Here is a 15,041-nt window from a genome sequence, read left to right on the forward strand (position 1 = left end):
CCTGAAATGTTATGCTGAACTTTGCTGGGTAGTTGATCCTTGGTTGGAGTCCCAACTCCTTTGCCTTACGGAATATTGGGTTCCAGTTCTTTCGATCTTTTAATGTAGAAGCTGCAAGGTCCTGTGTGATCCTGACTGTGTGTCCTTGATATTTGAATTGTTTCTTTCTGGCTGCTTGTAGTATTTTCTCCTTCATTTGATAGCTCTGGAATTTGGCAACTATATTTCTTGGGGTTTTGAGTTTGGGATCCCTTTCGGGAGGGGAACGGTGGATTCTTTCGATGACTATTTTGCCCTCTGAGTCTAGTACTTCTGGGCAGTTTTCCTTGATGATTTCCTGGAAGATGTTGTCCAGACTCTTTTCTTCATCATGGGTTTCTGGCAGGCCAATAATTCTTAAATTTTCTCTCCTGGATCTATTTTCCAGGTCAGTTGTTTTTCCAATTAAATATTTTACATTTTCTTCTATCTTTTCATTCTTTAGATTTTGTTTGACTGATTCTTGTTGCCTCATTGAGTCATTAGTTTCTACTTGCCCAATTCTAATCTTCATCGTATTGTTTTCTTCCATTAGCTTTTGCATTTCCTTTTCCATCTGACCAATTTTTCCCTTTAAGGAGCTATTTTCTCCATTTAATTTTTGTATTTCTTTTTCCATTCGACCAATTTTCCCAGTTAGGTTTTGGGTTTCCTTTTCCATCTGTTCAATTTTCCCAATTAGGTTTTGGGTTTCCTTTTCCGTTTGATTAACTCTTCCTTTTAGGGAGTTATTCTCTCCAGTTAATTTTTGAACTTCCTTTTCTATTTCTTCAATTTTCTTTTTCAGAGTGATGTTCTCATCAGTGAATGCTTTTTTTATAATTTTAAAATCATTGGCCAGTTTTTCTTTTATATCCTTCTTCAGACGTTCCAGGTAATCTAGTTGTGCTTGCGAGAAATTCATAGTCCCATCTAAGGTTTCAGATGGAAGTACAGTCTCAGCTCTGACCTCTTTGGTGTTTGTGTTTTGGTCCTTATCCCCATAGAAAGATTCTATGGTTTTTTCACTTTTCGTCTGCTTTTTCCGATTCATGATGTTGGCTGAGTGTTGTAGCTTTTGGTTCTTTCAGTCAGAAGATACAGATCTTTTAAGTTGGGCTGCTGTGTGTCTAGGCTGAAAGCAGGCTTTTTTTTTTTGTTGTTGTTGTTGTTGTTTCCCAGATCAACCCTGGGGTTAGCTTGTTAGATGTGTGGGAGGGGTGGTCTGGTCTCAGGAGATATCCTCAGCTGACTTGAGGCAAAGGCAAGGTCAGGGGATGGTGATCCCAGCTTCCCTATTGTCTTCCCTTTTCCCCTGGAGGGCTGGGGTACGCCTAGAAGTTAATGCGTGTTCCCGCCCCTCCTGGGGCTTGTCTCCCGGCTCTGAGGCTTGCCTGGGTCTCAGTGCGAATTTTCTCTGCCCTGGGTCGTCTGTCCCTCCAGATCGCCTCTGCCACAGTAGGAAGAATCCCCCCTTGCCACTTTTCCAGCCTCTGGTGTTGTGAGACCACCCGCCCCCTTCTACTGTTCCTGCTGATCCAGGATTAATCTGGGGAAGAATTTTATGGTTCCCTCATGGTCATCAGGGGGGAGGAGAGAGCACTTACTGATCACTCCGCCATCCCAACTCCTGGAAGTTCAAGTAGCTGACCCACCGAAGTCCAGTCTTCAGGCTGAAGGTTTTAAGGGCTGCTGCGCTGATATCTAGCGCTCAGCGGCTCTCATCGGCTCGGCCTGGCTTATCTCCTGCTCCGCTGGTCTCGCCCACCACTCTCGGGCCCCTCAGGTCCCCTCCGCCCTGTCGTGCCGACCGCGCTGTGCTGTGCGCCGGGGTCTTACCCCCGCGGAACAGATCCCTCTCGTGGACCCTCCAGTCCAACCTGGGCTCTGAATCCGTCAAAGTCCGTCGCCCACTGGATTCTATACCTCCAAAGTCTGGTCAGACTCTCCCCCCAGAGATATCCAGAGGAGTTTTTCCAGGAGCTTGGGTGAGTTGTTGCTTTCACTTCGCCATCTTGGCTCCGCCCCACAAAATGCTTTTCAAAAGAAAGTGCTCCAGAGTGTAAGTCTAATATGGAAGCCCCTCCTTCAGATCTTCCTCATGACAATCCCTTTTTGGATATACAATGGAGTGTTCAGCTTCCTCTCTGTGATTACTGTATCTGTTATGCCTCTGCCACATTTTCTAGGTTACACTCTGTCCAGGCACCACAATTGTACTAACTCTACCCCTGCTGATGGAGATCCAGAATCTTAAGGAGGAAAATGACTCCTTGAAAATTAGAATTGGGCAAGGAGAAGCCAGTAAAATCATGAGACTAAGAAATAATAAAACAAAATATGAAGAATGAAAAAAAAAGAAGAAAATGTGAAACATCTCATAAGAAAAACAACTAATCTCTAGACTAATCAAGAAAACATAAGAATAATCAGACTACCTTAAAGCTATGATAAAAAAATATTGTCCCAAAGTGTTAGAACAAGATGGGAAAGTAGAAGTAGGAAAAATACATCCATCACCACCTGAAAGAGATCCTATGAGGAAAAATTGTAGGAATATCATAATCAAATTTTGAGACCCCAGTTCAAGGAGAAAATATTACAAGAAACAAGAAAAAAAATCAAGTATTCAAGTACAGAATCACACAAAACTTCAAAATGGTGACATTAAAAGACCACAGGTCTTGGAACATTTAGAATACATCTAAGAGCAAAAGAATGGGGGTTGCAGCCAAAAATATCATACCCAGCAAAGTTAAGTATAATTCTTAACAACAGCAAAAATGACATTCAATAAATTGCCAGAGTTTTAGGATTTTATTGCAAAAAGACCTGAATTTAACAGAAAATTTGATGTACAAGATCCAAGAGAAATGCAAGGTAAACATCAAAGACTGCTTACAAGAGACTCAATTAGGATAGACAATTTACTTTTTATATGAGGAAATGTAAACTGTATATCTAACTGTAATTAGTAATGAGATAGTTCCAAAAAAAGATTGGAATAGATGTGAGTATGATGTGATTCCAAAAAGTAATACTGTTTAGGAAAAGGTAAAAAGTGTAATTATCTTATACAAATGAGGTGAGAAAGGAAGAAATGACAAAGAGGAATTAGATAGGGGAGGAAGCCTGGTAGTTCTGGAACCTTACTCTCACTGGGAATGGGTTAAAGAAGGAACAGTACATACATACATACATACATATAGATATAGATATATGGATATAAAAGTTTTCTAAATTTAGAAAGAAATAAAAGGCTAAGGGAGAGGGGAGGAATTTTTGGAGGGAATCCTACTCACATCAGATCTGGCTTAAGGAGAAAACAATATATACATTTAGAATGGAACAAAAGTCTTCTAAATATATAAAGAAATAAGAGGATGAAGGAATAGAATAAGGGGGATATAGAAGGGTGTCTAGATTAATGGGAATGGGATAAAGAAGGAACAACATATATATTTGGAAGGCTATAAAAGTCTAAATTCAGATAGAAACAAGAAGGCAAGGAGAAAGGGTGGAAGTGAAGAGGATAAGGGAGGGATCCTTGGAATGTAGGTAGGTTAAGTAATAGGAGAGCAAGGTAGGGGGTAGAAGTAAAATAGAGAAGTCAAAATGGACAACTCTGGACACAATGTGTAGTATTATTATATAAGTTTTTTGAAATGGAAATTTATTACTTTATATTTTGAATCCTCTCATGTTCTACTGTGCACATGGCAATGTTTTCTTCTTTGCTTATTTTGTATTTAAGTTTTTCTCTTCTTATTTTCTAATTAAGTTTAAAATTTTTAAAAATTATAACAAAAAGATGGAGTATCCAGAGAAGGGCACCAGGATAGTGAAGAGCCTTAAGTCCAGGTTATGTGAGAATCAGTTGAAGAGACTGGGCATCTTTGCTCAAAAAATAAGACTCATGGGCAGACAAGCCAACTGTCTTTACATATTTGAAGGATTATCATGTGGAAATTGGACTTGAAAAGTTGTTTTAAAGAGTTTGATTTGTTTTGCTTGGTACTAGGGGGCTGGACTAGGAGCGAAGTATGTTTGTCCTTCATTGCTGAAGAAGACCATGCCATCAGAGAAATAATGACATGACTTATACTTGACTTTGTTTTGAGTGAGGGAGGGCTGTGCAGGTCACCAGCCTCACTTCTCCTCCAAAGCCATCTGAATCCAATGACCAGAGATTCATCAGGATGACTGGAGATGACCCAGGATGAGGCAATTGGGGTTAAGTGACTTGCCCAAGGTTACACAGCTGGTGAGTGTCAGTGTCTGAGGTGAGATTTGAACTCAGGCCCTCTCGACTCCTGCAGTAGTGCTCTATCCACTGCACCACCTAGCTGCCCCTACTAGGAGCAATGGGTAGAAGCTGAAGAGGGCAATTAAGGCTTGCTGTCGGGCAAAATGTCCTAACAGTTAGAACTGTCCAAAAATAGAATGGACTGACTTAAGAGATGGTTGACTCCCTTCCTTGAAGATCTTCAAGCAGAGGCAACATGTCTATTTGTTGGATCATGGCAATTTCTTGACCATATGGATGAGTTGGGTAGGATGGGTTTTGAGATACCTTCAAATCTGTGATTCTATGAGTTTGGCTTTCTACTTGTTGGGGATATTATAGTGGGGGCTTTTTGAGAGAGAATTTGTATGGCTTGGAATAGACTATCTCTGATATATCTTCCAACTCAGATTCTGATGCTAAACCTAAAGGTACACTTTTCTAAAATTTGCTTATGGAGATGACACCTGATTGGAACCCTGAAGGATGAGAATGACCCCAAAAAGCAAAGATAAAGCAGAAGTACATTAGAGGCATGGAAGACAGCACATAAAATTGTAGTTCATGTACAGCAGTTCATATAGTAGCTAAATCTGATTGAAATTTAGATTTTGTGAAAGAGGACAATGGGACATAAGGCTTAAAGATAACTTGGAGGACTTTCTATGTCAAGCTTAGGAATCTGTATTTTATTCTATAAGTAGTAAGGATGTATTATAGGATTTTCAGCAGGTAAGTAATACGGTCTTCTTTGATCCCTCATCTGAAAATATTCTTTCCTTCCTCAAATATTCATGGAGCAGTTTCTGTAGACCCCTCCATTGTCCCTGTTATACTATACTTTGTATTATTCTGATCTCTGTGTATATGGTACCTCCCCAACCCACAATGCCACAAAATAAATGCTCCTCGTGAAAACGGACGTTACTTTTTACTTTTATATACACCCACGGCCTCCAATAGCCGGTATGCCCTCAAACTCTGGAAATTGTAACATATCCCAGATGACTGGTCCTATTTCCAGTCACAGTTGTAACTTGGCAACCTCCTCTGGAGGGGTGACCCCTACCTCCTCAACAGCCACAGCCACTGAACAAACAGAAAAGAAAATTCTTGCTACTAAGGTTTTGGCACTTGTTCAGTGGTTCCACATCAGAAAATGATACGATTTTATGAATGGAAGAGATATCCAAGAAGATGTATTATCATCTGCCACAGCCTTTCCATCTTACTTGTAGCTGAAACTTCCTATAGGTGATTGTCTTCCACGTTAGAATATGGGCTGGTTTTGCCCTGCCTGTAATCCCAGAACTCAGCACAGTGCTTGGCACATAGTAAGTGCTTAATAAATGTTTTTTATTCATTTGTGCATTCATTTACTGCAGAGCCCAGGGCCTCAGGCATTGTAGGCCTTGATAAGTACGTGTTCAACTGAACTGCAATGAGTCTGCTGGGCTGATAAATCTCTACCTCTAATCAGGGAGCATGTGACAGTAGTCACAAGTCATAATAGACTACTCAATGGGAATGCAAATAGATGTGAAGGATTTATTTAAAAATAAATAAACAAATATATTAGAGCCCAAATAGCTCCCATGAGTACTGTGGAAATTATATGAATGTTGGAAAAATAAGAGATGTGAACCAACAGCCTACAGAAATAAATAAAAATTCAACAAACGTTGAGCTGTCTTTGGCAGATTCATGCAAATATCTAATCTCCAAAAGAAAAGCCCAAGCTGCACAAAAGCCCAACTGCAACCCTGGTGACAATAATCTGTAATTAGTAAATCTATACTGCACAGAATAGTGATGAAATAAGCCAGGCTAGCTTTGGAAACAATTGAGATGAAATCAGACCAAATGGCTACAGCAATTCTGTTATTTCTAAAGAAGTATATGAAAACCATATTATTCCCACTTCAGCAACATCACCATAACTAAATCTACTTTATATAAACCCAAGCAGTACAATGCTGGAACAACATAACAAAAAACCTAAAGAAACCCATTTACCTGTATATAAATGGAACATTTCAATTGTGGTAGCATAAAAATATCCTTTTATTTGGGGTCAGATGACTGGCATTAAATCTCAGCTCTGCTATTTACTATCTGAGTGACCTTTGGCATATCAGTTTACCATTCTGGGATGATTGCATTTCTTCCTCCATAGCATTTATACAAACTTCAAGATGTGTAAAGTACTGTACAAAGTGCTTTTTCATTTGATTTTCACAACAACCTTATGGGGTAGGTACTTTTATTAATTCGCATAGATGAGGAAACTGAGGTTAAGTGACTTGCCCAGGATCACGTAGCTACTAATTGTCTAAGACTGGATTTGAACTCAGGTACTCCTAATTATAAGCACTGAGCCACCCAGTGGCCTTTGAAAAAGTAGCAAGTGTGAACAATACGACTTCTAAGATCCCTTTAAGCTCTATATTTTCAGTATGTTTCTTAATTTTTGAACAAAGCTGCTGTGCATTTAGAAGTTGGCAAGAGTTTCATAATTAAAAGGAGAGTCTAATCTTGTGGCATATTGATATTCTAAGCACAGGCTCTGTTGAAATTTGTTTTTGAATAGTCTTATGACAGGAAATTCAATAAGATACTACAAAGGTTTGGGTGACCTTTTTTGCCTTCCAGTTTCCTAGCATTAGGATAAACCAATGCATTTCAGCAGCTCATACAAACCACCCTTCATTTAATACAATCCATTTAAAATACCGCTCTTATTAATGACTACCACAGAACAGCAATGATCATACTCCCCATAATTCAATTGCCAAAAGTTTGTGCAATAAATCAGGAAAAGGTTAAAATATTTTTCAAGATGGAATAGAACATATCAATCAAGTTTATTTGATTACCTTGTCTAATGAGGCTTTCTAAAAGCTGAAAACTTGACTTGTTATAATTATGCCAGATCATGTTTTGCCTAAAAGAAAAAAAAGCCACCAATCTGGTTGATATTATTCTTAGGTTGTTATTTTCTCCCCACTTCTACTTTGTAAATAACGCTTCACTCAAATTCAGACTGAGTTTAGTACATAAGGCAGGACAGACTCAATCTACTTTTCCCCTTTCCAGTCTACAAAAGAAATCAAGATCTATCCCATGAAGAACAGATTACGTAAAATGGCTTCTTGGAAACTCTCTGTTCCTACATTGGAAAATACAAAGGAATAATTTAAAACCTTCTTTTATTCCACATCTAAAACCTATTCCAAGGAAAAAGCACTTCATAAACCACCAGAGTACCATAATGCAATTGCATGAAAGGTGAGGTGTTTTTTTCCCCTTCTTAAGGCCAACACAATATCCATCTTTTTGAATATGAATTCAAAACAAGAGGATGGTCTAATGACAGAATGTAGGCTTTGGTGTTAGAGGTCCTAGGTTCAAATCTTAGCTCTGCTGCATAAGCTAGGTTTCTATCACCTGGGTTTCCCTTTCACATGTGGAACTGTGGAACCTATCTACTTGAATGCATAACTCAGGCACAAGCAGTCCCTTAGGGGTCTGATTTTACCAGACAGTGGGAAGATATATTAATTCTAAAGAAAAGACACTTAATCAAAGAGCAGAGCAATTAAATGCCAAAAAAAGACACAGTCTTCCCTCACCCCTCACCCCAATTGAGCACATTCTGTATGTACTCTCTCCTCTGGGTTACCAGATGATCAAGAGGGAATAAATAGCCTTAATTCAGAAACACACAAGAACAAGAAATATACACATGGAATGAGTACACATTGGAGTATGTCTGGTCAGGAAACATGAATATTCAAAGAAAATTTATGACCAGAGCACATGTTAGACACCTAAGTGGCCACACATGTGAAAGGGAGATACATCAGGAACCTATATGTTCAGGGATGATTACCTAGAGGATATACACACACGTGTGTATATATATATATATATATATATATATACACAAATATATATACACACGTGTATGTATGCATATTTGTATATACACATATAGACATACATGTATGTTTGTATGTGGTGAAAAGTGTAGCCAGGGCAACTCACACCTCAGATGGTGTAGAGTTCCTGATGCCTCTTGGCAATATAATTTGTTGTTTAGTCATTTCAGTTGTATATGATTTGTTGTTTAGTCATTTCAGTTGCATCTAACTCTCTGTGACACTATTTGGGGTTTTTCTTGGCAAAAATACTGGGGTGGTTTGCCATTTTCTTCTCTAGCTCATTTTATAGATGAGGAAACTGAGACAAACAGGGTTAAGTGACTTGCCCAACAACTATTATGTATCTGTGGCCAGATTTGAACTCAGGAAGATGAGTCTTTCTGACTCCAGGTCTGGCAGTCAATCCACCACACCACCTAGCTGCCTTCAACTTGGTTCTACATCTTCCAATTAAGAATTCAGGTTATTTATAACATCTCTCTGGTGATCTCTTTCCTAAGTATGCTGAGTTACACCAACTGACTGGAGAGAAGCAACTTAAAAAGAAAACATAGAGCTAATGAAGAATCATCCCAGTAAAATCTTACCTGAACTGATGCAAAGTGAAGTAAGCAGAACCAGGAGAACATGTAACAATACTGTAACAATAAGGAACAGTGAAACACTTAGCTACTCTGACCAATACAATGATCCACAACAATTCCAAAGGACTCATGATGAAAAATGCTACTCACCCCCAGAGAGAGAGAACTAGTGAATCCTGAGTGCCAATTAAAGCATGTTGTTTTTCACTTTCTTTACTTTACTTGCTTTTTTTTTTTGCAACATGGCTAATATGGAAATATGTTTTGCCTGACTTCCTATGTATAACGGGTATCAGCCCGCTTGCCTTCTCAGTCGGTAGGGGAGGAGTTGGAAGGAGGGAGAGACTTTGGAACTCAAAATTTTAAAATGTCCCTTGCCTCATATGTTGTTCTTACTACTAACAGGGTCACAGAATCACTTGTCTTGTCAATCACAGATTTAAAAGAAAATAGATAGGGAAACAGAAGATAAATGTCACTTGCTCATCATCACATCTTTTGAAGTGTGATTTGAACTCAGATCCTCTTAACTTGAGAGTCACTATTCCTTCCACCATAACAGGCTGCTTTTTCCCTCTTCCTGGTTCCCCAAACCCTAATTCAGGGAAGTGGGATGGAGATTTCCACTTCCAGGGGACGAGAGGAGGAGCAGTTATCAAGAAAGGAAGAAAGGAGAAAAAGGAAACGGCCGCTGAACTGGTGTTCTCTGAACAAACCCATTCTGACACTGAACATATGTTAGCTCAAAGAGACTTGGGATAGCTTCATTAACAGCTGATTCTAAACTCCAGGAAAACTCTAATGCTTGTTTGGTTTCCTTCTCACAGATAGCATCTCCTATTTGCTGTTTTATCACACATTTTAGTCAAAAAGCTTATTTCCCTGGAAAGTATTATAGAGGCAGTTCAATGAAAAGTGTTTATACAAAAGACCAGCACTTTGCACACTCACCATGCTCATCCCAATAGGCTTTAAGACAGTTTAATTAAGCTCTAAGTAATAGTATTAATTGTGCTAATATTTAAGTAGCATTGTTACCTCTTTGTCATTATTGTCAGTTAACTAATCTATGGTCACACAGGATTTATCTATACCATTAATGAAAATGGCACAGAGTTTATGTGCACAAGCAATTTAGAAAATGACAGATGAGCTTGGGTCCTGGGTTTGCCACATAATTCAAATTTCTTTTAATTTCATGTTTTTCTTGGTGGAAAGATTTGCAAAACTTAAAGTGCTAGTTAAATGTCATATATTATTATAAAGCTGAAAAAGGCATAAAGCTAAAATTATTATTAAGTTTGGAAAACAATAAAAATTAAAACCCCATTTAATTTTATTTTCCAATTGGATAGCCCAGACTTAGAAAAGTTCCTTAAGAAATAGCTTTTGCAGTACTTTCACTACTAAACAGATTTTTAAGTTGATAGGGGAGTAGGGAAACCTGGATCTGGAGGTTTTTTGGGTTGTTTTAGTGGAACATTTTTCAGTACATTGTGTTTTCCATTTTAAAGACATGGAACTGACAATAGGTGGGGAATGGTAACTTAGAGCATAGATTTCATAGCTGGAAGGACCCTTCCAGAACATCTAACAGCACCATTTTACAAAGGAGGAAACTGAAGCCCAGAGAAGAAACATGATTTACTATATCATTCCTACCCTCTTAACGTGCTGAGCATATAGTTTGTATTTTCTTACCTTTATATGAGCTGTAGTCTAACAGTAGAACACCTTCTCTGAGGAAAGGGCTATTTCTTTCTTATCATTCTCTGCTCCTGGTAGGGCGTGGCAGGAGCAGCGTGGCACAGTGGCAAAGAGTACTGGGTAGTTCTTAAACAGCTCCATATCAGATGATAATAATAATGATGATATTAATAACAATAAGAGGAGAAGGGAAAAAAGGAGGAGAAGGAGAAGGAAAGGGGAAGGAGAAGGAGGAGGAGGAGAAGGAGAAGGAGGAGAAAGAGGAGGAGAAGAAGAAGGAGGAGAAGAAGAAGGAGGAGGAGAAGAAGAAATCTCATTTGATCCCTCACAACTCTGGGAAGTAGGTGATATTGTTATCTGTATTTTACAGATAGAATAACTGAGGATAAGAGAGCTTAAGTGACTTGCCCAAGGTCACACAGCTAATGCATATTTAAGGCATGATCTGATCTGGGTCTTCATGATTTCAAGTCCAGTGCTCTATGCAATGTTGAACAAATGACAGGAATTCATGGGGGGAGATTTGTCTGAACAAAATTAGAGGTATATTCTATCAAACATTTAAAGAAAAGTTAAACAAAATTATTATAAAAAGTTGAGAAAGGAAATATTCTACTAACCTCTGTGAAAGAAATATGATCCTAATACCAGGAGGAGGTGGATAAAGCAAGGAAAGAGGACTAGTGGTTGACCATAGTCATTGAAAACAGTCACTTGTACTAAAAACTTTATGAATCTTTGATACTGAAGCACCATTTTTATGAGATAAAAAGATACACCTAAAACCCAATGCTAACATAATATACTGATGACAACACTAGAAGCTTTCTCAATACACACAGAAGTAATGCCAGGCTGCCTTTCCCCCTCCCGCTTCCCCCACCATTATTGGCCAGACTTCTAGAAATGCTACTATTAGTGGTAAGGAGAGAGATAAATTACAGCCATAACCACTGGCAACAAAGAGATGAAATTAGTCACGCTGGTAGAAGAAATGAAGCTTTACTTAGAAAATCCCAGAAAATCATGAAATCAATTAATGGGTCAATTAATAACCTAGTAGCTTGATAAGGTGAGAAGTCACTTAATCTCTCATTAATTAATTTCCTCACCTTGGAATGGTGATAATATATGTAGTTTTCACTCAGCAGGGTTTTTATAAAGCTCAAGTGGCACAATACATGGAAAATATTTTGTGAACTTTAAGCCACTATCTAAGTCTCAGAAGACTGACTATTTTCTTGTTTCAGACATGCAGCTGCACCCTCTTGACCACCAGGCTTCCAGAAGAAGCAAATAAAAGCTAGTTCTTACTCTCAAAGAGCTTTCTCTAGTCAGGGAAACAATGCATTTAGAGAAGAAAGGAAGAGGGGGTCGAGTTTTGGTTTGGGGACTCACAGGGATTGTGAACAGAGCTGGAGCGCAGTCACTCTTTGGCCTGTTAGTACCAATGTTGGTATTGATATTCTAAGTGCAAGAGCAAAAAGAGGAAAAAAGAGGGCTGGAGGAGGGAAACAGGGTATGGTCCGGCAACAGGGCATATAGTAATGGCTTCCTGGTGGATGACTGGGGATAGAATGTCTAATATCCCCTGAATATATTGTGTTTGGAGAGGCTTCTTTCACTTTCCTCTCCCCCAAAATCAGGTCAGCTCAGGACCAAAGTAAAATTTCAAAGCTGAGTAAATTAACTCCCCCAAGGCAGTCTCTGGACGTCTAGTCAGGAGCTCCACTCCTCTAGGTAGAGAGGGAGCAGATGATAGAGGCAAACAGAGAATATATGTGGTGAAGGTATAAGCAAAGAATCAGATTGGGCAAGGATCTTGAATTAGCCCTAAGTTGTCCTTAGTGGTGAGGTTCCTGGTTTGCTTTTTGGGTCTTCCACTTGTATTTGTGTGTGTGTGTGTGTGTGTGTGTGTGTGTGTGTGTGTGTGTGTGTGTCTGTGTCTGTGTCTGTGTATTAATAGCTATTTATGGTGGTCCAATGGGGCAGCTAGGTGACAGAGTAGACAAAGTACTTGGGTCTGGAGTCAGGAAGGCTCATCTTTCTGAGTTCAGATCCAGCTTCAGACACTTACTAGGTGTGTGACCCTGGGCAAATCACTTAACCCTATTTGCCTCAGTTTCCTCATCTATAAATGAGCTGGAAAAGAAAATGGCAAATCACTCCAGTATCTTTGCTAAGAAAATCCCAAAAGGGGGTCACATAGAGCTGGTCACAACTGAAATGACTGAAAAGGCATGCACGCGTGCACACACACACGCACACACACACATACACACACACACACACACACACACAAACTCAGTGATCCAAAGCCATTGCTTGTGCTGTTTCAGAGCCTAGAAGGTTGGCTAATTGTTGTGATGGATAGAATGCCAGGATTGAAGTCAGGAAGACCTGAGTTCAAATCTGACCTTGGACACTTTCAAGCTGTATGACCTCAGGTAAATGACAAAATCTCAGTTTCTTCAACAGTAAAATAGGGATAATCATGGCTCCTACCACTACGAGTTGTTGTGAGGATCAAAGGACATAATCTTTGTAAAGAGTTTAGCACAGTGTCTGGCATATAAATACTACAGATATGTTATTATTGTTATTTTTGGTGTACAGAGCATTCTTCAGAATTGCCATATTCAGTGAGGAAGAATCCATGTTCTTAAAAGCTTAAGGCTGCCTATCTGATTGAACCAGCTGAGCTCCCAACTAATCCCTTCTCCTTGGACAAGAAGTTTCCAGTAGCAAACATGACACTTTGCAATTAAGAAGCACTTTCCCATATAGGACCTCATTTGAACCTCACAACAACCCTGTGAGATGAGCATTATCACTCCATTCTACAAATGAGAAAGTCAAGGTTCAATGAGCATAAACAACTTGCCCAAGGTTTTATTGTTCAATCTTTTAGTCATGTCCAATCTTTGTGACCCCATTTGGGGTTTTCTTGGCAAAGATACTGGAGTGATTTGCCATTTCCTTCTCCAGCTCATTTTACATCTGAGGAAATGAAGGCAAACAGGGCTAAGTGGCTAGCCCAGGACCACATAGCTAGTAAGTGTCTGAGGCTGGATCTGAACTCCAGAAAGATGAGTCTTCAGAAAGATGAGTCTTCCTGACTCCAAGCCCAACATTCTATCAACTGCACCACCTACTTGCCCATGGTTGCACAGTTAATAAAGAGAGATGGGAACTGAACCTAGGTCTTCTGACTCCATGTAAAGTGTTCCATTTCTTTCAGATCTTAAGAGGAAAACATTCACTGATCCCACATGTTTTAGATATCAGTGCCACATGCACAGGAGAGCAAAATTCTATAGAAGATGAAGTCAGAGCTATGATAGTGTTTCTCTGCTTTTTCTAGACAAGTCAAAGTTAGTTGCAGAGCCTTACACAGGGATAGAAATGGCACCCAACACCGTACCTGTGTGCACACTTAGATAAGGGAGATAGTAACCAGGGACCTCAGAATTCTACCATGTTAAGTTTTTACCTTGTGTAGCTGGTAATACTGGAGGGCACCGATGCCACCTTGCTCCTCAGCAGTCCACAGTACCAAGCGCAGGGTCCTTTTTGGTCGCAGCCCTAGAAAAAGCAGTTAAGCAAATGAAACAATGTAGGTGCCCAGCTCGTTTTACTTTTTGCATTCAACAGAGTGGATTTTCTGCCTTCTGGAGTAAAGAGGGGGCAGGAAGTAATCACCTCTTCTTTCTCCTGCCTCTTCCCTTGCCCTAGCACTGCTTGACTCTGATATGGCCCACAGAGCTAAGAAGCCCCATCCACTCAGTTCTCCAGGTAGGGTTAACAGAGAAAGCAGTGGTGACAAATGCTTTCTCAGGCCTGGGAAGTTCAGGGCCTGTAATGACACCCTTATCTGGACATCCTGCATGGGAGCACAATGGACTGCTGCGGCCAGCCAAGTCAGAGGTGACTATTGTAGGTTATTAAAACACTTTCTGAAGAATTCAATCAGGTTTAGGAGGAGGAAAGTCAAGGGAAGGGATCCAGTGACTTTACAATAGCAGTAATTGAAACCCAGCAGTAAAGTGAGGCTCAGCTCAGGAGCTCTAAGTATCTTATGACCTGAGAAAAGACAGAGGAAGGAGGGAGAAGAAGGGAAGAAAATAGATTTCTCTATACTGCTGCATCTTAACAGCCAAGTAAAGTCATCCACGCCGCACCCAGGAAGGGGATCAGCAGTAAGGCAGAGGGAATGTGGTTTGGGGTTTCTGAAACCAGAGTTATTTTACTGCCTTTCTTGGAAATGCAGGACAGTTCTTTCAGTACCAAAGACAGTTGAGTTAAGTGGAAAGGGCACATAATACCTGTCTCATCCCATTCATAATAGAATAATTTGGAACTTAGAAAGTACATGTGACCCAGCTGGAGCCTCAGCTCCCCTCAATACTTACAGGATCTATGATTTCTTTAGTGTGGGCATTTCTTACCCCAGCATGCATATTCATCCTTCTATGATGTTTTTTGTCTGTCTGTTTGTTTTGA

At 39.7% G+C, this 15,041-nt stretch overlaps 1 protein-coding gene across 16 annotated transcripts in view; it reads right to left on the reverse strand.

Annotated features, from left to right (window-relative positions):
- CPQ (carboxypeptidase Q) overlaps positions 1-15,041 on the reverse strand; it is a 681,911-nt gene that overhangs the window by 157,569 nt on the left and 509,301 nt on the right. For 9 of the 16 annotated variants that reach the window (XM_072603457.1, XM_072603449.1, XM_072603450.1 and 6 more), the window contains 2 exons: positions 14,032-14,123; positions 8,835-8,885 (listed from right to left, as the gene is read on the reverse strand). In XM_072603457.1, the coding sequence (XP_072459558.1) occupies positions 8,835-8,885; positions 14,032-14,123 (143 nt within the window). Of the gene's footprint in view, positions 1-7,211; positions 7,248-8,834; positions 8,886-14,031; positions 14,124-15,041 lie in introns of those variants that run through there. The other 7 variants (XM_072603459.1, XM_072603458.1, XM_072603456.1 and 4 more) reach the window with 2 other exon arrangements.

Source organism: Notamacropus eugenii, chromosome 4 (assembly GCF_028372415.1).
Source record: "Notamacropus eugenii isolate mMacEug1 chromosome 4, mMacEug1.pri_v2, whole genome shotgun sequence".
Taxonomy (NCBI): Eukaryota; Metazoa; Chordata; class Mammalia; order Diprotodontia; family Macropodidae; genus Notamacropus; species Notamacropus eugenii.